General features: G+C 43.7%; 8 protein-coding genes across 8 annotated transcripts; 5 read left to right on the forward strand and 3 right to left on the reverse strand.

Annotated features, from left to right (window-relative positions):
* Window positions 1-1,016: 1,016 nt before the first annotated feature.
* Window positions 1,017-1,181, forward strand: FA14DRAFT_107274 (uncharacterized protein; the record flags this gene model as incomplete). Its single annotated transcript, XM_025495801.1, has 1 exon — window positions 1,017-1,181. A coding segment is annotated over one exon (165 nt), but the record flags the coding sequence as incomplete, so codon positions are not given.
* A 193-nt stretch (window positions 1,182-1,374) lies between these two features.
* Window positions 1,375-3,641, reverse strand: FA14DRAFT_159820 (NAF1-domain-containing protein). Its single transcript, XM_025498401.1, has one exon. The coding sequence runs from the start codon at window positions 3,610-3,612 to the stop codon at window positions 1,456-1,458; it is 2,157 nt and encodes a 718-aa protein (XP_025358383.1). The 5' UTR covers window positions 3,613-3,641; the 3' UTR covers window positions 1,375-1,455.
* A 148-nt stretch (window positions 3,642-3,789) lies between these two features.
* On the reverse strand, window positions 3,790-5,652 carry FA14DRAFT_159821 (uncharacterized protein). Its single transcript, XM_025498402.1, has one exon. It carries the CDS (start codon window positions 5,467-5,469, stop codon window positions 3,925-3,927), a length of 1,545 nt encoding a protein of 514 aa, XP_025358384.1. The 5' UTR covers window positions 5,470-5,652; the 3' UTR covers window positions 3,790-3,924.
* A 2,827-nt stretch (window positions 5,653-8,479) lies between these two features.
* FA14DRAFT_111040 (uncharacterized protein) lies at window positions 8,480-10,129 on the forward strand (the record flags this gene model as incomplete). Its single annotated transcript, XM_025495927.1, has 2 exons — window positions 8,480-9,335; window positions 9,402-10,129. Coding segments are annotated over 2 exons (1,584 nt in total), but the record flags the coding sequence as incomplete, so codon positions are not given.
* Window positions 10,130-10,995: 866 nt separating this feature from the next.
* On the forward strand, window positions 10,996-11,229 carry FA14DRAFT_109163 (uncharacterized protein; the record flags this gene model as incomplete). The annotated part of the gene is made up of 2 exons (XM_025495868.1): window positions 10,996-11,047; window positions 11,123-11,229. Coding segments are annotated over 2 exons (159 nt in total), but the record flags the coding sequence as incomplete, so codon positions are not given.
* A 277-nt stretch (window positions 11,230-11,506) lies between these two features.
* Window positions 11,507-12,289, reverse strand: FA14DRAFT_118585 (aquaporin-like protein; the record flags this gene model as incomplete). The annotated part of the gene is made up of 1 exon (XM_025496303.1): window positions 11,507-12,289. The coding sequence occupies one exon, from the start codon at window positions 12,287-12,289 to the stop codon at window positions 11,507-11,509; it is 783 nt and encodes a 260-aa protein (XP_025358387.1).
* A 1,682-nt stretch (window positions 12,290-13,971) lies between these two features.
* FA14DRAFT_117357 (UDP-glucose 4-epimerase) lies at window positions 13,972-15,093 on the forward strand (the record flags this gene model as incomplete). The annotated part of the gene is made up of 1 exon (XM_025496227.1): window positions 13,972-15,093. One exon carries the CDS (start codon window positions 13,972-13,974, stop codon window positions 15,091-15,093), a length of 1,122 nt encoding a protein of 373 aa, XP_025358388.1.
* A 1,268-nt stretch (window positions 15,094-16,361) lies between these two features.
* Window positions 16,362-21,971, forward strand: FA14DRAFT_107660 (Sec7-domain-containing protein; the record flags this gene model as incomplete). Its single annotated transcript, XM_025495818.1, has 2 exons — window positions 16,362-17,189; window positions 17,274-21,971. Coding segments are annotated over 2 exons (5,526 nt in total), but the record flags the coding sequence as incomplete, so codon positions are not given.
* Window positions 21,972-22,347: the final 376 nt, after the last annotated feature.

Below are 22,347 nucleotides of genomic sequence, written 5' to 3' on the forward strand. Positions count from 1 at the left end.
GTCCAAAGACATATGCATCTTATCGTCGTAATGCTGGCTTTGGAAGTCCAGGAATAGCCGCTGCTCGTTCTCCAAGGATGAGTTCGCAAGGTGTACAGCAATCACAATCATCAAGTAATGATACCGCTATGGATCAACAAATGTCAACCCCCAATCGAACACGAAGGGGATCACGATTTGTGAGAAGGAAGTCAATCTCACAAAAATTGCAAGAACTACCCTCGATCTGGTATGATCGTATCGTGTTCAGTGAATATCTGGATTTTGGCAATCCTGCAATAGGCTATCCGCTCGGTGTTGCGTTACACGTCATCAGCTGCTTATTATTGGCAATGCATCCAGAAGGATCTTTACGTCTTACTTCAGGCAATGGACAAGGAAGATTTGGTCGAAAAAATGCCTCTTTGTTCGGAAATGATCAGACTGGAATGGCAGGCGGTCTTTCCATGCGGAAGAAACAGCAACAAGATGCAGCATGGCGTTGGTCTGCAAATCTGATTTTGCTCTTTGTGATTGTGGCCGTTGCTTCCAATGCTTATCACCTTTTTACAGCACGAAGAAGGTATCATTTATGGCTCAAGTCTACCAACGAATCATTGCAAAGCGAAAATGCAAAACTGGTCGACTTGCCAGTGTCAGAAGTGGGTGCAACGTATCGAAAGCCGGTTCTTGAGGTTGTGCTAGAGACATCAGGACAAATCGCACACAGGATCACCACTGGATTGATTTGGATTGCAAAGAAAGCGTTATATCGTATCCGAGTCATTCGATACATTGGCGCTGTTGTTCGATTCTTCTTCCCACCTTCCTCGGGACCGGCAGGAGGCAGACAGTCTTCTTCCGGCAATCTTGCTCAACAGATGCATGCTCTTGATGTATGGCAAGCACCAGAAGTATCTTTGAGGATCTTTACGCTATACTCGCCTTTGCATCTTTTGATATACATCGCAAATACTCGTACAGGTCATCATTCAGGCTCTAGCAAGGCTTTTATGTTATTCGTCAGTTTAGGATTGATGGCTTTCATTTCTGCACAAACGGCAATCTTGGTTTATTTCTATGCAGCTTTGGTGAAAGATAAAGAATTGATCGCAGGAGAAGTGATGAACGAATATAATCAAAAATTCGTCATGCCTCGTGCTATGCCGGTTTGCAGAGATGCATCAACAATGACTTCACAATCCGAAATGCTTGGACCGGAAGATTTTAGACCGATCACTCAAAGGGTTTATGCCGATTCACAGACGCAGCATGAGAATGAGAATGGATCAAGTCGTACTTCGACAACCGAATCAGCCACACCGAGACGCTCGAAAAAGGGCAGAGCCACAGCAGCTTGACAAGATTTGCATACAATGCTTTATTTGTTTTATATTGTACAATTAAAATACATGATTTAACGACGAAATATTGTACAATAGACTACTTATTTGCCATCGATCTCTATTCATTGCATCAATTCGGTGGCGAGCCATTCTGAGGTTGATATGGGTATGTGGGCCATCCTTGTTGCCCATAGGAATATTGGGGAGGAGCAGTCGATTGCTGCTGCTGCTGCTGCTGTTGTTGTTGACGATAAGGGAACAGAGGCTTGGAAGGATCGTATGAATTGGTAGAATCGACACCTTGTTGTTCTACAGCTTGAGTATACACAGGATATCCCTGTGTGGCAGCATACCCGGCATACTGTTGCATTTGTGGATTCATCATTTGTGGTTGCTGTTGATATGCCTGGCCATAAGAGGCTTGCCATTGTTGCTGTTGCTGTTGTGGATAGCCTTGACCTGACCATTGCGCTTGCTGCTGTAGCATTTGTGGCATTTGCGTACCAGTATTCCATCCGTTCGCTCCTACAGGCGAGCTTGAGTTGTTCATATTTGGATTAACGTGTCCTATCATACCACCTCTTCCATTTCCTCTGCCACGGCCACGCATTACCTGCGATGAACCACCACGAGGTCTGATGTGTTGGTAGGAAGGAGCACCTACAGTAGAAGGTGAAGAATAGGACAGCACATTACTCTCGTACGAGGTTTCTAGTCCGGGTAATGGTGTGGAAGATATTTGTCCATCGTCATCATATGGCAATGGCATCGATCTTGTAGCCGAGCTCAAATCTGCATCCCTGTGCATGGCCGGTTGCATTGCGGACCCCATCGGTCGAGCAGGTAGATTGTGTTTTACAACGGATGACTTCACCTGAGCGCTATTTTGACCTGCAAATGCATTTTCAGCGTTGCGTTTCTTTCCTTTACCTCCATCTTTATCGCTATTTCCACTTCGTTTTGCTTTTTGATTCTTTTTGAAAGCTGCTTCCGCTTCATCATCACTAAATTCTTGCTCTGCATCTCCAACTTCTTCATCCCAGATATTGCTTGCATCACTACCTTTACCCATTGCTCTAAGAGCACGTGTTAGGATATAAGAGCTGCCGTTTGGAACGTAAAAGACTGGCTTGCCAAGCTGAATCTGGTCAAGATTAACATGAGCGGAGGAAGCGAATCGAAGAGCATACAGAGGCGCTTGAACAGATCCAAATGTCTCAAACACAACACCAAGTACATTGCGATCTTCGAATGCCAATACGCTGCCAGTATCCAGTACGCTATATTCTCCTTCTTGTTCGCCAACTCTGCCTGTCCGATCAACAGGAGGGACCAAATATCCATTTGTATTCTGTGCTCCAGGTGCTTTACCCGTATCTTGTGAAACAACCACGACACTGTCAACGATTGAATGAATCTTGCCCAAAGAACGGATATCGATACCTTCCGGAACGAGTGTGTAAGGAGGTACATCTACAGTTGGCTCAATTACTTCATTCTTTGTTGCTGGCCCTCTCCCTCCTGCACCAGATGCGCCACCCTCACCATCATCTCCCGAATCGTATCCGGTTTGCATGACCACTTTTCCTCTTCGTTTTCCATTTCTCACGCCAGCGCCTGTAGATGGTAAAGAGTCGCTACTGCTGCTGCTCTCATCGCTTGAAGAATCAGAATTGCTGTCATCGTCCTCCTCAGAATCTGGCACTTGGGTAGCATCCACTTTCTTCAAAGCAGACTGTACCAGATCTTCAGAACTTTGGCCTTCCCCTCCAGGTTGTGCTTGTTCTCCTGGAACAACTTGTTCACTTCCCGCTTCATCGTCCCATCCTGGAGGCAGTTGTCCTTTGCTTCCTCGTGTAGCAAGCACTAGCTGTCGTAGACGTTTCAGCTCGTCTTGCGGACCTGAAGTGATACCTTCTGATTCTGTAACTTTTTGCATCTCAGCATCGGCTTCTATTTGTGCTCTGATTAGGTCCAGATCGGATATGGCTGTCTGTGCTTCTGGCATAGCATTTATCGAGTCTGCGATCACGTCTGGGATTGTTTCTTTGGTATCTTGTGCGATAGCCTCGGTATGAATTGGATCTTGCGCCGTGTCATCGTGGATGTCTTCAATATTTTCCGTCTGTCTGACATGATCGTTCTCCTCATCTTTCACAACATTTTCTGCATTTGCCTTCTCCTCAAGAATATCAGAGGGTACCATTGCAGCCTGCTCCCCATTGATGATTGCATCATTGTTGCTCCTTACGCTGTCGATCTCCAGCTGTTTTGAATCATCATCCATTTTGAAGAATGAATGGATGAATGCTGCAGAGACTTTTGTAGAGAGGAAGGAAGAATGAAATTTCTTAACCCGGTCCGAAAGAAATTCAGTGCATGAAACGCGTGTATTTGCAAAATGTTTTTTTGGTTGGTGGAGAAGGCTAAATTTCTAAAAAATATTATGCACGTGGAAATTGTGATCAGCAGATGGCAATGAAGACAAGGTGATTGATAATACATGATGGTATATACAGTGTGCTCTAATATACATGAAATTGTTGTCAACGAATACAAGGAGACGAAAATGGTGGCAGAGCAATCTTCTTGGCGCTTTTTAGGCGTTTCCCTCTTTCTGTTTTCTGAAAAATTCACGAACGCTTTCCGCATCGACAACCTTTCCTTGATCGGCAAAAGGACGCAAATGATCAAAGAGTGCATCTCTCATTTTGTTGTATGCCTGCAAAGATTCCATCATCCTTTCCCGTGGTAATTTGCTCAAAGCTGCTAAACCTAAATCGTACGTTGAAGAAGTTTGTGAACCGCCCGCCTCCGATCTCCCATCCAGTCCATCTTCCTCAACTTGCGATTGAGGTGGTGAGTACGTCTCTTCAGGCGCAAGAAGGAATGGTAAATGAGTCCAATCAGGTGCGCATCGTTTACATCTGCATATCCGATCACGAAATGACTCTGTCAAAAATATATCCAATCGAGCAACTTTTTCTTCTTGCACAAATAAAGGTACGTCTGGTTCTATGCAAATGTCCAGCTCTTCCAATTTGTCTGCGCTGACAGGTATCAATGGTGCATCTGCACCTCCGACAGATTCATTGTCTGCATCGGAGAAATTGTCTAGTACGCTGAGACCGTTGATGTCTTTTCTGGCTCTTTTCTCGCTTTTTCCATCCTCTTGGCTTGGTTCTTCTGAGGCTTTTCTCTTAGTTTCTCCTTCATTTGGCATTGTTGTAGGCAAAGGTTGCTCGACCTTGGCTTGCACCGGCTCTTTCTCTTGTGCTAATGTTGTACCATTGAGTAGTCCATACACCTTCCAAGAACTCGTCCAACCTTCGCCTTTTGCAACGACAGGTATTGCAGGGATACCATCAATTTCCTTGGGTAGAATTTGATTGGGACCTTCTGGTAAGCAAATAATCCATCCTTTTGCTCCCAAATAACGACGCAGGATGTAATTGGTAGGCTTTTGTATGCATTCATGACAGATGAATAATTCGAACGATTCATGATCCACAAGAGGCCCATCGGATATGGAACGATTAGGTGATTGAGACTCCGATGCTTCTAGTGGAGACTTATGTGGACGTAAAGAAGTGCAAGACTCGTGTAGCCAATCTTCACAGATTAGACATTGGAACATGGTCTCATCTTCCTTTTCGGGATCGTACGACTTTCCACGTTCGCATCGACAAAATTGACCATCAAAATTCTGATTGTATGTGTTTTCATCGTTCTGCGGTGCGAAGTTCAGTTCTTTTATACGCAGAGAACATGGCAAGAGCGCCTTTTCCTTTTCCGATTTTCCTCTACAAAGCGAAAGTGTTCCACAATCACAACGAAAGTTTCTCTTTGCAAACAATTCCACTAATTCATGATCTGCATGACAGCCTACCGAGCAACCAGCACAAACACCACCTCCGCCGCACGTTTTGCAAGCATATACGGGTTGTCGTATATACCCTCTTTCATACGTACAGCCTCCTTTTGTAAAGCTAAAAGGTACTGCTTGTCGAGCTGCTTCTTCTAATTCAGCTTGTTTTTCGATTAGTTGTGCTGCTGTGAAACCTTGTTCATCATCTTGCAAAGGAGGAGCGGGTAGAGATGGGTCGGGTAATTGAGTAGATGAGGATGTTGCTTGATTCTCCATAGTGATTCTGCCTTCGAATCAAGATGGAGAAAAAGATTAAGTTGACCATCAATGTTGGTCGTGCATTCATCATCATGTCGCCCGACCCAGAACGCGACGCGCTGAGCAATTGGGTGAATAAGGATTATGTAAGCAGCTCATCTTCAAAGTCAGTCAGCTTGAAAGGACAAGCAATAAAACAAGTCATTAATCCTTGCGTAGATTCTAAGTGAAATAATTGTCTATCAATCATATTAACATTGAAGTGTCTTTGTGATCAATTACCCCGTTCATGCAATGATGATCAACTTTCTCAGTCGGAATTTGAATCTTCATTCTTCTGCATCTTATCTTTAAATTGACGTCATGACGCTTGGATAGAATTCAAAGAAACACCTGACAAGGAGAGCAAGCTGTTTTTCTCGGGTGATTATTTAAGCCTTTTCTCCCCCATTGATACTGCAATAACCCTAGGGTCCATGTCAACGTCTAACGCGGGATGAAATCAGTTGAGCATGACCCGTGCACACTGCTTTTTTGCCTAAAGTAGTTATTCCCATAGCATAATTTCGCTCCGCCCCCTTACATCCTTTTGAAAAATAAATAGCAACTTTTTATTTTTAAAAGGAGCACGAACCTTTACGGGGACAGCATTCAAGACAGGGTAAACGCCTCCGAGTATATATTTATATATAAATAATATCGATATATAATTTGAGTCTTGATCCGTTGCTATGACTCTAAAGAAGAGAAGTGAGCCGTTATTATTATGGGTTATAGAGGTCAATGTGACACGTCAATATACAAGTCCATTCGTGTTGAAAACATTTCCCCTAGGTATCACTCCTCCTTGTGATAGAAAGTTAGAACGAGTTAATCCGATTTATTTCCATAAAAGAAAAAGAACCGGACCAACAAGTGAGCCTTGCTGCTTTTTTTGCACTATCGCCCTAACACGCGGCAGCCCGCTGATATTATCCCCCTTTGAGCAGAAGAGAGCAAAAGCGGCGGCGGCGGCGGCGCGCGCGCGCGCACAAACACACACACAAAAGCACTCACTCGTCTTTCCAGCGCTCAACCCGCTGAGTTTCTTCAACACTGTTCTTCTGCCCCGGTTTAGTTTTTATCATCTTGCGCGCTCTCCGTGGCGTGCTTGGCTCAAAACCATCATCAAATTTTTATCAACAGCTGGCCATCTTTTGGATCTTCGACACAATTCTGTCATTAACGACCAACAGTTGCACATTCCAGCAATCATTCATTCGTAAAGACCTCGCGACATTCTTTCAAGATTAAAAGTCGATATTCGAGGTGAATGAAAACAAATTTTCAATCGATCTAAACAAACTACATCTCTCAAGGAATCTTTTCTGTTACAACATCTTTCACTCCTCCCCTGGTGCTGAAAAGATTGACAACAAAGTAGTCTGATTAACAACTCTTCGTTGACTATCTTCACGCTTGGGGTGGGTTTCCGATTTTATCGTTGGGTCAAACGCTTTTTCCATTCGTCAAATAAGACTTTGATCCGTCTCCGATCAGTATCGTGACTTTCTTTCTTCTCTTTTCGGCAGCCGATATCGCTCTGCCATTCTCTCGAGAAAGAAGTCATAGCTATTGATCCGTTTCATTGTCCGTAAAAAGCATTTCTGCCTCACAATTATCCGAAGCCTACAGTTGAATCTCTGTTGACAGAAGATCAACCACAAATTTCATCTCAAACTCTTCAACGCGCCAGTTTCTTTTTGGCATCAGTTCGTTTATTTCTCGTTTCGATCACAAGCTCTCTCTAGGAGTTTGTTCGCCATTCCGCTTCATTAACTCCGAGCTTCTGCATGACCTTCCGATTCGCTAAGGTCGATCTTCCTCTTTTTTGACTCTTGAATTAAAACGTCTCAATCCAGACTTTCAAGAGTGTTGTTGTCATCATTCACAAGTTGACAACTCTGCATATATAACCCACGCCATTAATCTGGTATAGCTTTGACGATCAGCATTTTCGTCAATCATTGTCAGAATTCATCGACTACAAAAGTCATCAGAAGCCACTCCCGGTTCTCGCTTTAAGCAATCACAGGCGTCCGATTCCGCTACGCCATCTTTACCAAAAGTCCAACTCGACTCAATCACCGCTTTCAACAACCCCAAAAAACAAAGTCCAAAAAATCTCAAAAACCCTATTTTGGCCAAAATGAATGAAAAGACGACACCTACTTTTGATTTTTCCGCCTTCTTGAATTCGCCCGCCGGTGGGAATGATGCCTCCTTCCCAATGATGGGAGGTGTAGGCATGACAAATTCCATGAGCAACGATCTGGTTGATTCATTGGATAACATACAAAATCCCTTTGAGGATTCTATCAATTACAACGACACTGGTATGCTGCCAGATTGGGCATCCTCCAACGCTAACGGCTACGGAGAGCATGATATGAATGCCAACACCATCGAAAGCTCTCAAGACTCCGACATGATGCGGCCACCCGTTGCATCTGATACGCCAATGAGTGCTAGCATGACACAACCGATCAATGGTACTGAAACATCAAATGGTGGTTTCACAACAAATTATCGTGCAAGCATTGCTGCTCATCATGTTGCGCAAATGAACCATTGGCTACCGCAGATGGGAGGCGCGGCCGGAGGAGCGCCTGCAGGATTGGGTGGAGCTGGTCAACGCAGTCAAGGAGGAAGTCATAGCTCTCCTTCTGTACCATTGAGTCAAGCTTCACGGTTAAGTATCGCGAAGAAAGCTTCTGAGCTCACCATTCAAGAACGACGTCGCTTGTCGAGACGGGGCGCAGCTGCCGGTCATGGTGTTAGTCAACCAACATCGATGCGTAATGTCGTTCAACCCGATACCAGTGAAGTGTCTTATGATATCCAAGAGGCTTCTGCTCCTATGGAAAGTTTAAGTGATATTCTACCAGATGGCAATCAAGCAATGCCATCTGTCGATAATTCTCACGGAGCTGCCACGCAAGGAACGCCCGAATATAACAACATTCATAGCGATTTTGTTCGTCGTGCATATTCAGCAACAGGCTTCGATCTCATTGGTGCTTTGATGAAAGTTGCAACTCGTCCAAATCCCAAGATTGAAATTGGTCCGGTAGACTTGTCGTGCTCATTCACAGTCTCTGATGCACAACATCCCGATCAACCGATTGTGCATTGCAGTGATACTTTCTGTCATTTGACTGGATACGACCGCAGTGAAGTTATCGGTCGCAATTGCCGTTTCTTGCAATCACCTGATGGAAATGTAAATCAAGGCACTGAACGTACACACACTGACAATGGCGCCGTTCGTCATATCAAGAAGCACCTCACACGTTTGCAGGAATGTCAAACAAGTTTGATCAATTATCGCCGTGACGGATCTCCGTTTATCAATTTGGTAACTATTGTTCCAATCACATGGGGCGATAGTCAAGAGCCAGTCTTCCTTGTTGGATTCCAAGTCGATCTTGTCGAACATCCGAGTGCTGTGATGGAACGTAAGCCCAACGGTTTATATGTCGTCAACTACAGCTCACCCAATATGATGCCATCAGTGCATATGCTGAATCAAGCACAACCTTCAGGACCGAATGCAGCAGAGACCGAAGCCAATCGAAAGGCAATGCTTGCCCAAGAATTGGCAGAAATAATGACCAGTGGCAATGAAGAATCCTCAAAGTGGGCAAGAATTCTTTTGGAGAACAGTCATGACATCGTGCATGTTCTGTCATTGAAAGGAACATTCTTGTACGTTTCACCATCCGTGGAAAAGATACTCGGATACAAACCGGAAGAACTGGTTGGAAAGAGCATCAGTGAATTCTGCCATCCTTCCGATGTGGTGCCTGTCTTCCGTGAATTGAAGGATTCCACAAGCAATGCTAGTATTGCAGCTGCTGCACGCCATTGGGCACGTTTCGATGGCACTGTCAACCCACCCACTAAAGGAGGCGCTGGTCAGACCGGTCCACAAGTCAATTTGATCATGCGCATGAAGCACAAGAATCATGGTCATGAGTGGATCGAGAATGTCGGTAAACTTCATTTGGAACAAGGAAAAGGCAGAAAGGTTGTCATTTCTACCGGTAGAATTCGTCCGATCTACAACCTGCCATGGGAACAAGCACGCAGATCTCTTAACAGCCGTGCCCCGGGATTCTGGTTCAAAGCTTCTGTCAATGGTTTAATCTTGAGCACATCTGGTAATGTGACAAGTGTCGTTGAAGGTGGATCACCAACAAGTGAACACAACGTTGCTCTGACAGGAAAGCATTTGAAGGAAATCATTGATAAGAATGCTTTGGAATCTATGACAAGCGCATTGTCATCCATGCAAGTATCTGCCATTCCTCATCTTATGACCAATGGTATTGGAGGTCCACAGCAAATGGTGATTTCGACCGTGATCCCTTCAACTGCAGGCGGTTCAAGTCTTCCTTCCGTTTTTGTCTACACGCAAAAAGCCAATCCAGCAGATTTTGCCAACCTACAAAAAGATGCTGTATATTGTCAAGAGGCATCTTTGGCAGCAGCACAAGCCAATCAAGCTGCAGGATTGAAACCAGGAGAGCCCGCTGCTGGATCGGTATTTGGAGAATTGTCAACGTTCCGATCTAGTAGTTGGGTATTTGAATTGCATCAATTGAAGAATGCGAATAAACGTTTACGTGAAGAAGTTCGTGCCCATCAACGTAGACTTTCTTCTGGCAATCGAATCACAGTTGGTATTCCACACAGCCCATCAAAGACCAAACCGGCTGTTACAAAGTTGCCGGTTGTCAATCGATTCAACAGCAATGGCAATTCAAGTAGCAGTAACGAGATCAGTCCATCTCCTGCTCCTTTCTCAGGCTCAAATTCAGGCTCTGGTACAGACAGTACTGGTGCTTCCAGTGCTTCTGTTCCAGCAGTAGCTGGCTTGAAGCGTTCAAGATCATGAGAAGATAAAGAAAACCGGAGCAAAACACAAACAAAACATTCAAACACGGGTTTTATGTAAAATGTATACGGGGGATTTTTTGTGACAACCAAAAATAGTAACGACTCAAGCTTTCTTTTTTAACGACCTTTACCAAGTTTTATTCGATGCGTTTCCTCTTTTGTTTTTTTCTTACAAATCGCTCGATGAAATTTCTCTTTTTTTTTTTCTTCCTTTCTTTGTGGTTGAAAAATTCTCCTTTTTTCGACCACTGTCATTCCTGTTCAGCGGTCAAGTCCAAAGTTGTTTTTCTGTTGGGCTTAACTCTTCACCTTAACTCAGACCGCCGTTGTACATTATAATTATTTATTTGAATTTGAATCTAGTTGAAGACCTGAAGAGTGAATGATGATGACGACTGTTTATCCATGAATCTTAAAAGCGGGTAAAAAGCATAAAAGCGCAATTGTAAGATTACTTAAGCACTTCGAACGCGTTTTTTTAAATTTTATCTTGTGATCTCGATGATGATGCATTTCACATCTTCTTGCTTTGAAACCATCTTGTCAAAACCTCAAACAAAAATGAGCTATCAAGGTGGTGGCGGCGGTAACAATGCCGGCTCTTACGGCTCAGGAATGATTCGACCTCAACCACCAATGGAGTACATCTGTGCCGGTAAGTGATGGGGTGTGGTACTTGATCTTGTGACAAGAATACTAATCTCTGTTTCTCCCCTTTTTTGGAATCCAGAATGTGCTTCCATTAACGAAATCAAACCTCGTGAGCCAATCAGATGTCGTGAATGCGGACATCGTATCATGTACAAGAAGAGAACCAACAGAATGGTGAGTTTGGAACAGTTTCTCGGCATGGATGCAGAAGATTGACACCCCCTTCTTTCCCCTCTTCCATAGCTTCAATTCGATGCTCGGTAGATGGAGCCATTCAAGTACACGACTGACAGGTTTCTCATCAAAGTGCAAAAAGAAGTGAAAAGACATGTATATTATTCGATCTTTGATGCGGAAAATTATCTTATTGGCAGTGGACAGGAGTAGTGGGTCGTGTGCATAGTCAGGAGGAAAGGGGCTTCAGGAGATGAGCAAGGGAAGAAGTTTAGACAGAGCTAGTCTATCAAACTGGCAGTGCAGTGGACCTGCCGAGGATTGTATAGAGTGGACTGTCAAAACCTGTGTAGATGAAAAAGTCAGCCAAGAAAGCACCGATAAGACCGCCAGGAATGTTTGCCAACCAAATACCCCAAATCCAATATGCTCCATCATGAAAGAAGACACCTTCATAACCCATTAGAGAAAGAGCGATTCTTGGACCGAAGTCACGCGCTGGATTGATTGCGAAACCGGTCTGAGGACCAAAAGCGACTGCGATTGCAGAAATGATGATGAATAGATGAAATGAAAGGTTTGAACCGACATGAACGTTTGTGTCTGAAAGACAAGCAATCATTCCAACCAAGATTGCCGTTCCTACGAATTCATCAAACCAAACATTCAAATTTGAAAGGCTTGCGTTCGGAATACTGATAAAGTTTCCAATGATTGAATTACCTTTGCTTGCATGTTCAAAAGCTTTGATAGCATCACGATAAACGAAACAAACGGTAAACGTTGCTAACATACAACCAATCGTTTGAGCAAGAATATAACGTGGAACTTTTTTCCATGAAAATTTACGAAAGACTGCCATCGTTACCGTTACTGCAGGATTGATATGACCGCCCGAAATTGGTCCTGCAATCGCTGCTCCAATCGAAACACCTGCTGCCCATCCGATCAAACATTGAATGTAACTGCCTGTCTCGGGATAAAGTTGGGCTTGACATTGGGCGCCTGCTCCGAACAGGATGATCATGAATGCACCCGCCATTTCGGCCAATTCTTCCCTGTACAATGCCATTGTCTGATGGGAGGACAGAGACATTTCAGTGTGATGGTTCGTCTGGTATGAGCTTTTTTGCACTTACCATTTTGATAATGTTACTTAGATGATTTCACACGTTTGAGTTGGTGGTCAAGCAAAGAACGCCATGATAAAAGGGCTTTATGTTGCAAATTCTGCACTTTCTAAGACCCTTCTGGTGGTACCTCCTGTTTTTTGCTAGAAAGGAGCTTTTTCGCATTGATCGTATGAGGGGTCTGTCTTCTTCCGTGAGCTTCTCCTTTCCTTGCGCCGATTTCGGCTGCTTCGTGGAATGAGATCCTGGAAGTCTTGGCAGGGTGCACTTAAGTGATTTCTCTACATCTCATGGGATACTCATGTGAATGCGTCTTGTTGATTTTTTCTATCATCTTTTTGAAATATGATTTGGTTCAATTTATTATATTCTTCCAAAAATTTAATGAATTAAAGTACAACAATCTTTTGGTATTTTAGGGTGAGGAGAGCAACCGGTCACATCTGAATGATACAATTGAAAAAATGCTTAATAACATATATTTTCTGACAGTAGAAAGTGAAATAGTATTTCTATAAATCTGATCAGGAGAAGTAGGACATGCGATATTCTAGCGATGATGAAGACCACGTGCACGAGTTGGATTTCCAAGAACTTTCTCTCAAGCACGCGTTCTTTGTGAATTGATTCAGCCAACACTGTTCATGCGCCTTTGTTAAAACTTAACCAGTCGGGAATTTTATTTCTCCAAAAAGAAAAAAAAAACCAAACTTTCGGAGATCTGAAACAGAAAATTCACCACGGAATAAGTGCTTATTCGTTCCGAGGAAAAGGGCTTAAAAAGAAAGAGTTGTACAGACATACATGTGAGCACTATGGGTGATCCGTGGCACGCTCAGTGTTAAACGAGTAGCCTTACAACTGTACCAAAAATGATTTAAGGACGTGCGCGGCAGTTTATATACGAGTTTAAAACCTGTGGAAATACGCCTGTGATCATGCAAAGACAATAGAATAATAAAGAAGATTCATTTCACTCCTCAATTGCCATTTAATGGAAAGTTGGGAAGCAGCATTGTCGGGATAGGTCGTAGGAACAATAGCGTATGTATTAAATTGACAAGAAGATACTCATGCATGTCAATCCAAATCAAAGTTGGAACATTGTTGTGAGCATCACATCATCCTTTTCTTTCTCACTTTCATCGATCTCATTCAACCCAATTTCATTTCATGTGAGTACTACTCTAATCAGCCATCGCCGCACACACTCATTACGGTCCTGCGAGTAGAAAACAAAAAGAAATGCGGCGTTCGGCCATATTCACTCCGATATGAAGACAAACTCTTAAAGGCTGAAAGACAATGTACTGACACTTCTTTCACGCACTTGCACTTCACTACCATCTCTTTCCATCCATCTTGCCATTACCATCCCCCACTTCACACTTTCGCACGCCACATTCATTCCGCCCTCTTTTTCATCATTCGGTCCGGTTACCCGTCCGCTCTTTTGCAATTGTTCGGCCGGCTTGAATTTGATGTCCTTCATTTCGATCACAACATTCATCGCTTCGCCATTTTCACCGATTTACACGCACGCAAATGAATCGTAAACGTATAAAGAGTAGCCTAAACAAGACACCTCATCCATAACCTTTACAACCAACATCTTCCCCTTAAAATGGTCGACAAAAAGCGTATCTTGATCCCAGGTGGTGCAGGTTACATCGGTAGCCATGTTGTCTTGTGCTGTCTCTTGACACGTCGTTACAAGGTGACAGTTATTGAAAACTACAGTAACTCTTTCGGCACTGCATTGGAACGTGTTGAAAAGATTGCATTGGATGCCTTACCAGCAGATGCACCTCAAGCAGATCGTGATGCATGCAAGATTGATGTCATTCAAGGTGACATGCGTGATCGTGCTACTTTCAAGAAAGCTTTCCAAAAGTATTCTGGAGCTGATGCCATTTACGCTATCATCTTGACTGCTGCTTTGAAATCTGTTGGTGAATCAAGCTCAAAGCCAATCGAATACTACGAAGTCAACACAAGCGGTTTGATCGGAATGTTGGCAGAGATGAAGGAAGCCGGTTGCGGAAGATTGATTTACAGTAGTTCAGCAACCGTTTATGGAACACCAAAGACAATCCCAATCCCCGAATCATCTCCAATGCAAGCCGAAAGTGTTTATGGCCGCACCAAACAAATCGCTGAATTGATTATCAAGGATGTCTGTGACGGTCACCCAGACTTCTTCCGTTCGATCAGCTTGCGTTACTTCAACCCTGCAGGTGCTCATCCTTCTGGATTGATCGGAGAAGACCCACGTGGTAAGCCAGGAAATTTGCTTCCTTTGTTGGCACAAATGGCAGTGGGCAAATACCGCGAACCAGGATTGAAAGTGTTTGGAAACGATTACCCAACACCAGATGGAACATGCGTTCGTGATTACATTCACATTATGGATTTGGCAGGCGGTCACGTTAATGCATTGGACGCCGTTGATGATGATAGCAAATTCCACGATGTTACCACACCCGGTAAATTCAAGGCATACAATTTGGGCAAAGGTAAAGGATTGAGCGTGTTGAACATGATTGAAGCAATGAGAAAGGTTAGCGGTTATGAATATCCTTATGAAATCGTTGGAAGACGATTGGGAGACGTTCCTGATTTGACTGCCGATCCATCTTTGGCTGAAAAGGAATTAGGATTCAAGGCAAAGTACAGCTTGGACGATATGTCACGCGATACATGGAACTGGCAAAGCAAGAACCCAAAAGGATATGATACCGAATAAAGAATTCTCAATTCTGACAAATTAGTACTTGCATCATTTGGCATGCATGCATGGTTTCTCAATAGCAAAAACGTCCAACTTTTTAAAAAATAAATCAGCAAAACTTTGTACGAAACATTAGCTTTTCCTATATCCTTAATAATAGATCGTATTGTCATTCTTGCCTTTTGTATGGAGTGGAATAAGAAGGAGAATGAGAATCTTTCGAATGTTTGTACATACCCAGAATTCAAGCAAGTTGTACCCATGCAGTCAGTGCCTTGCGCGGCATCTCACAAGGCTAAAGAAGAAGCAAAGGATGATTTGAAGCGGTGTTGGATAAGGCGGTCTTCTTATGATTAGTGTACGCGTGTAAGACCTTCTGCTGGATTTCTGCTAAGAATAGAGCATACAAAAGCGTGGGTGCGTACTGAGCCTGAACCACAGACAAGGTCAAAAAAATCCGACACGTTTCTTAAAAGTGATAATATAGTCTTACTGCTCCCGATCTCTTTCTCGCATTGACTTACCATTCCTATCAAGTTCGTCAACATCACATTCTAACTGTGATTACTGTAAATCTGACGGCGGCTTGAAAAAGTGTGGAGACGGGGAAGAGTCAGTCTATCAACGAACGAACGAACGAGCCTCGGCGCTGAAATTTGCCGAATCAGTTACGCCTTCTTCCCTTGTGATTGGTCGGTTTATCGTAAAATCGGTAGGGTATTCTATCAATCACCATGAGTGATAGTATCGATCAATCCCTAGATGGAAAGCCAGAGCTTCCGACTGGTGGAACACCGATCATCGGAACATCTGCTTTGCCAACAGCACTAAACGAGGAAAGGGTTGAAGATGTTGTAAAGCAAGAACATGAAGCAGAGCATGACACACAGGCGATCATACATGAAGAAGGAAAGACGGGCTCAGAATCAACCATGGAGTCTTCTATAGTTGAACATAGCGTCAGTGGTGGAGAACAATCGTATACTGGAGATGCCAGTCACGAAATGAGCACTGTACCAGATATTTCAATCACTTCGCATGATGATGGAGAACAACACGCACAAATGGCAAGAGCGACAAATGCATCTGCAGATCCTGATTCTACGATCGAATTGGAAGATGCACCTACACCTTCTGCTAAAGAACTTCCACTACCACCCCAGCACACCATCGAACAGCAAGCCGTACAAAGCGAAAGCCATGCAGACACAAACACTTCCACTTCCTCAAGAGCGCCTTCGCAATTACATTCAACAGACTCACCTGAGCAGAGTATCACAGATAGATCGAGAAGGTCTTCGGTTACCAGCACAACGTCAACCGTTCATTCTCGTTCATCTTTACGATCTTTGAATAAGGGAAGTGCGGTATTTGTAGTTTCAGCTTTAGAGCAAATCGCAGCCAGCAAAGAGGCAAAAGGCAATAAGCCACCTGCAAAAGCATTACGAGAAGCTGCTTTGCGAGCGTTGGAATTGGTACGCAGTGCTACACAGCAACAAAATGCCAACGTTTCAGCAGAATCAGGAGAGCCACCTGCGCCAGGAATTGAAATGGATCCAAGAGTGGTTTTCGAACCATTACGATTGGCATGTCAAACGAGAAATACGACTTTGATTGTTGTTGCTTTGGATTGTTTAGGAAAGTTGGTTTCTTATTCGTTCTTTGCGGAAGATGCGCCAACTCATGAAAACAGCGAAGAAGCTTTATCGGATGTTGTAACTTCGACTGTTTGTGAAAGCTTTTATGAAGGTGTAGACGAGAAAGCACAATTGCAAATCATCAAAGCTCTCGTGGCGGTCGTCTTGTCTACCAGCGTACACGTACATCAATCCAGTTTACTTAAAGCTGTCAGAACGGTTTACAATATCTTTTTGCATTCTAAAAGTACAGCAACCCAAGCTGTCGCTCAAGGTGTATTGACACAGATGGTACATCATGTCTTTGGACGGGTTCCAAGATCACAACGAGGAGAAGTGAGTGCAAATGGGAATGGATTGCTTAGCCCTACACGCTCTGCAGGAGAAAGTGAGCCACCACCTACGCCTAATAGACGCAATGGCGAGCAAGACAGGGAAGCCGCTACCCAAAAGAGCGAGACTGGAGAAGAAGATGTGCCGTTGGACGATGGAAAGGAAGAAGGACATGCAGAGAGTAGCAAACAAGGCGCACAAGAACGTCAAGTAGGAAATGAAAAGGTTACACTTAAATCTCTCGAAGGAAGAGCGTCATTCGAAGGTGCATCAGAACGTGATACAGGAGCAGCATTAATGCAGAATTACAACATTACACAATCTGAATTGTTCGTCAAAGATGCCTTTTTGGTTTTACGTGCTTTATGCAAGTTAAGCATGAAACCTGTCAGTGCGGATAGCGAACGTGATCTCAAATCTCAGGCGATGCGATCGAAGCTTTTATCGATGCATTTGATTTTGACAATCCTTCGTTCGCATATTAGCGTATTCACAGATCCAAGTGTGATCATTCACAGTGCATCAACAGGTGAACAAACCCCGTTCGTTCATGCGACAAAACAATATCTTTGTTTGAGTTTGAGCAGAAATGCGGTTTCCAGCATCAATCAAGTTTTCGAAATTTCTTGCGAAATCTTTTGGATCGTTTTGAGCGAAATGCGAACAAAGATGAAAAAGGAAATTGAAGTTTTGATCAATGAAATCTTCTTGCCAATCTTGGAAATGCGTAATTCAACAGCAAAGCAAAAGTCTATCCTATTGACTGTTTTCATTCGACTTTGTCGTGATCCTCAAGCTTTGGTTGAGATTTACCTGAATTACGATTGTGATAGAACAGCTTTGGACAACATTTACGAAAGATTGATCAATGTCATCAGCAGGCTCGCCCAGACTCACATCATGCCAGGAACGCTATCGGAAAAGGATGCCGATGCTAGTACACCTTCATCGAGTAGCCGCGGAAGGAGCGATGCACCCACTATCCCGCCAACTTTAAGTACAGCCAACCCTAGCGAAGCAGGTGTACAAGAAATTAGTCAAAGTCTAGCAGGACAACCTATTGAAGTTCGATTGAAGAGACAAAGCCTAGAAAGCCTTTGTTCAGTTTTACGTTCCCTTGTGATTTGGTCAGGCAAGTCTGCTATGCCAGCTGATGCTGTACACCCTAACGGTGGCTCATCGTTTGATGGATCTGCATCTCCTGCTCGTGCAAGCTTTGATGCTCGTGGAAGTGGCATGAGTCGAGGAGATGGAAGTGCAAGAGGGATGGAGCATTCGAGAAATGATTCGGGATCAATCACTCCAAGTATCACATCTTCTGCAGTGATGAATACGAGTACACCAGACTTTTCACGTGTGAATACGCCTGATTTGCCCGTCGACGATCCAACTCGATTCGAAACAGCCAAAGAACGCAAAACGATGCTCATGGAAGGTATTAAACGATTCAACTTCAAGCCAAAGCGTGGAATCGATTTCTTGATTCAACAAGGCTTTATTCCTTCGCGAGAACCGATTCACATTGCACGTTTCTTGCTGTACACCGATGGTCTCAATAAAGCCCAAATTGGTGAATATTTGGGAGAAGGAGATGCAGAGAATATTGCTTATATGCATGCTTTTGCTGATTTGATCAATTTTGAGCGTATGTCTTTCACTGATGCTTTGCGCAAATTTTTGCACGCATTCCGATTGCCAGGAGAATCGCAAAAGATTGATCGATTCATGCTCAAGTTTGCTGAAAGGTACATGTCCGGAAACCCTAAAGAGTTTGCGAATGCAGATACAGCATATGTGTTTGCCTATTCGGTCGTAATGTTGAATACAGATGCACACAATCCGCAAGTCAAACATAGAATGACATTGCAAGATTTTATCAAGAACAATTCTGGTATCGATGATGGTAAAAATTTGGCAGACGAATATCTAGCCGGTGTTTATGATGAAATTCAAAAGAATGAAATCAAGATGAAGGATGAGATTGCTTTACCTACTCCAACAACAGGTCAAAACGCCGGTGGTTTTGCCAACGCAATCGCTGCTGTAGGAAGAGATTTACAGAGGGAAGCCTATGTCTTGCAATCTGAATCGATGGCCAGCAAGACTGAAGCTTTGTTCCGAACAATGGTGCGCACTCAACGTCGCATTCATCCTCAACAAAGAGCAGCAGCCGAACAATTCTATTCTGCGAGTCATTTTGAGCACGTTCGACCTATGTTTGAAGTTGCATGGATGGCATTCTTATCGGGTATTAGTGGTCCATTACAAGAGACTGACGATCCGGAAGTGGTTGGATTATGCCTGGATGCATTCAAAGATGCAATCAGAATCGTTTGCTTATTTGGAATGGAATTGGAAAGGAATGCCTTTGTGACTACGTTGGCCAAATTTACTTTCTTGAACAATTTAGGAGAGATGAAAGGCAAAAATGTAGAAGCAATCAAAGCTTTATTGGGTATCGCATTGACGGAGGGTAACTACCTGAAGGGAAGCTGGCACGAAGTATTAACCTGTGTTTCGCAATTGGAACGTTTCCAATTGATCAGTGGTGGTGTCGACGAACGCTCTTTACCAGAATTGGGAAGAAGAGCATCGGCCGCCAGAAAATCTTCAAATCCAAGAGCGACAACTCTGCCCACAGAAGAGGTCGTACAGGCGGGAGCTTCAAGTGAGGTGACTGTTGCGGCTGATCGAGTTTTCTCTTCTACGCCCTTGTTATCGGGTACAGCTATCGTTGACTTTGTTCAAGCTTTATCCGATGTTTCTTGGGAAGAGATTCAATCGAGTGGAATGTCATCCGATAATCCAAGATTGTTCAGTTTGCAAAAATTGGTCGAAATCAGTTATTACAACATGAACCGTATTCGTATGGAATGGAGTAACATCTGGTTGATTTTGGGAAATCACTTCAACGCCGTTTGTACACATTCGAATGGAAGAGTATCCAGTTTCGGCTTGGATTCTTTACGTCAATTGTCGAATAGATTTTTGGAGAAGGAAGAATTACCTCACTTCAAGTTCCAAAAAGATTTCCTCAAGCCATTTGAATACACAATGCGAAACAATCGATCTTCGGAAGCAAAGGAGTTGGTCTTGCAATGCCTTCAACAAATGATGGCAAGTAGAATTCATAATATGCGATCAGGTTGGCGTACGATGTTCGGTACGCTAGGTGCAGCATCAAAGGCATCTGAACGGGTTGCATCATATGCATTCGAACTCGTCAGGCAGCTCAATGCTGATCATTTTGGGGAGATTCTCACGGCTGGTGCTTTTGCTGATTTGACTGTCTGCTTGACCGATTTTGCAAAAGCATCTCACGCTCAAAGAGTTGCACTTCAAAGTGTTTCAATGTTACGTGGAGTTGTGCCAAAGATGCTTGCTGTACCTGAATGTCCAATCGATGCAGATGTGGAACCAGCTCCTCCTGCAACCACGCCAATGATTGATGATCCAATGGTCCGCTTCTGGTTCCCTGCCTTGTTTGCATTCTATGATATTATCATGAATGGTGATGATCTGGAAGTCAGACGGGTAGCCTTGGATGCCCTGTTCGAAATCTTGAAGAAGCATGGTACAACGTTCAGATTAGACTTTTGGGACACTGTCTGTCAAGAAGTTCTCTTCCCAATCTTTGCCGTTTTACGATCACGTTCTGATGTCACTCGTTTCAGTACGCAAGAGGATATGAGCGTTTGGCTTTCCACAACAATGATTCAAGCTTTGCGTAATTTGATCGATTTATGGACACATTATTTCCGCATTTTGGAAAGATTATTGCCGGGTCTATTGGATCTGTTGTGTGCTTGCATCTGTCAAGAGAATGATACATTGGCTCGAATTGGAACAAGCTGTTTGCAAGCATTATTGGAAAAGAATGTACGCAAGTTGAATGAAGAACGTTGGGGTCAAGTGGTTGATACATTTGTACAATTGTACAAGACCACAACTGCGGTACAATTGTTCGATCCTGCTTTACGTGCAGAACATGTCTCTATCAGTCCTTCTACCAGTATATCTAGTGTTTCAGTTGCTGATCCAAACAACGATTCGGCACCTATGCAAGCGCAACCGCTTTCTCCACCTATCCAATCTGCTCAAGTGGAAGGTAACTTTGCTTCACTTGAAGGTGTCATTTCACCCACAAGCGCAGGACCGGAAAAGACTGCCGCTGCTGCAGCTCCTATGACACAATCCGAAAGAAGGCGAGCTTTCAAGCAAATTATTGTGAAATGCGTTTTGCAATTATTGTTGATCGAAACAACAAATGACCTTTTGAGCAAAGGATTGGTGTACGATCTCATACCCAGTCATGAGCTATTACGTTTGATGGGCGTTTTGGAAGACAGTTTCCGATTCAGTCGCAAGTTCAATGCGGATAAAGAATTACGAACGGCATTGTGGAAGGTCGGATTTATGAGACAATTGCCTAATTTACTCAAACAAGAATCCAGTTCTGCTGCAACTTTGATTCACATCTTGGTAAAGATGCACAGAGACACTCGTGGAAAGATGAAAGCAATGGTTTCCGATAAGCTTGTTCCGCTGAGTGAAGATATTCTGGTGTCGTACTTGCCGCTCGATATTGAAACGCAAGCTCGTAACATTACAGCTTGGACACCCGTGGTTGTAGAGGTTTTATCTGGTCTCTGCAGCCTGTTGGAAGCACATCACGGCAATCGCAAGGATGATGAAGCGGAAGAGACGCCTGTAACGCGCAATGGATTGGATCGTGATTCGCTTGTGAGAACATTCTACCCATTAGCAGTGGATCTTTTGGGTCGTGAATCTTTGCCAACGGAAATCTCAAGAGTTCTTCAAGAATTCTTTGGACATGCTGGCTTTGCGATGGGAATCATGACTGCATCTTCTGAACGTGATCGAAAGAAAAGGATGCGTGAAATACGCGATAAAGAACGTGTAGAACGATTGGCAGACGTCAATCCTCCATCTCAAAGTAGTGAGAGCAATGAAGGAAATGGTCAAAGAAACGCCAATCATCCTTACTTGAACGGAAGAGCAGCCGCAAACGGAAATGGGGGCTCTGAAATTGCACAAACGCTGATGACAAATTCGCAAGTGCAATTGGCTACAGGAGGTGGAGCGAATGATGCAGTAGAAAGTTCTGATCCTGTACCTCCTCCAAGCAAAGCACTCGTTGGACAAGCTGTAGAAGAGGATACTTTGGCTCCAACACCACCTGTGATTTCCAAATTGAGCGAGGAAAGCGATCCCATGGAGACCGTTAATGTCAACGCTACAAATTGAGAAAGTGTTGTTGTGTACGATTATCAATCTT

The sequence above is a fragment of the Meira miltonrushii genome (genome assembly GCF_003144205.1).
Source record: "Meira miltonrushii strain MCA 3882 unplaced genomic scaffold FA14scaffold_1, whole genome shotgun sequence".
Classification (NCBI taxonomy): domain Eukaryota; kingdom Fungi; phylum Basidiomycota; class Exobasidiomycetes; order Exobasidiales; family Brachybasidiaceae; genus Meira; species Meira miltonrushii.

Excerpts from the sequence above, each read along its gene's own strand:
- FA14DRAFT_159821 (XM_025498402.1), bottom strand. The coding sequence starts at position 5,469 with ATGGAGAATCAAGCAACATCCTCATCTACTCAATTACCCGACCCATCT.
- FA14DRAFT_159820 (XM_025498401.1), bottom strand. The coding sequence starts at position 3,612 with ATGGATGATGATTCAAAACAGCTGGAGATCGACAGCGTAAGGAGCAAC.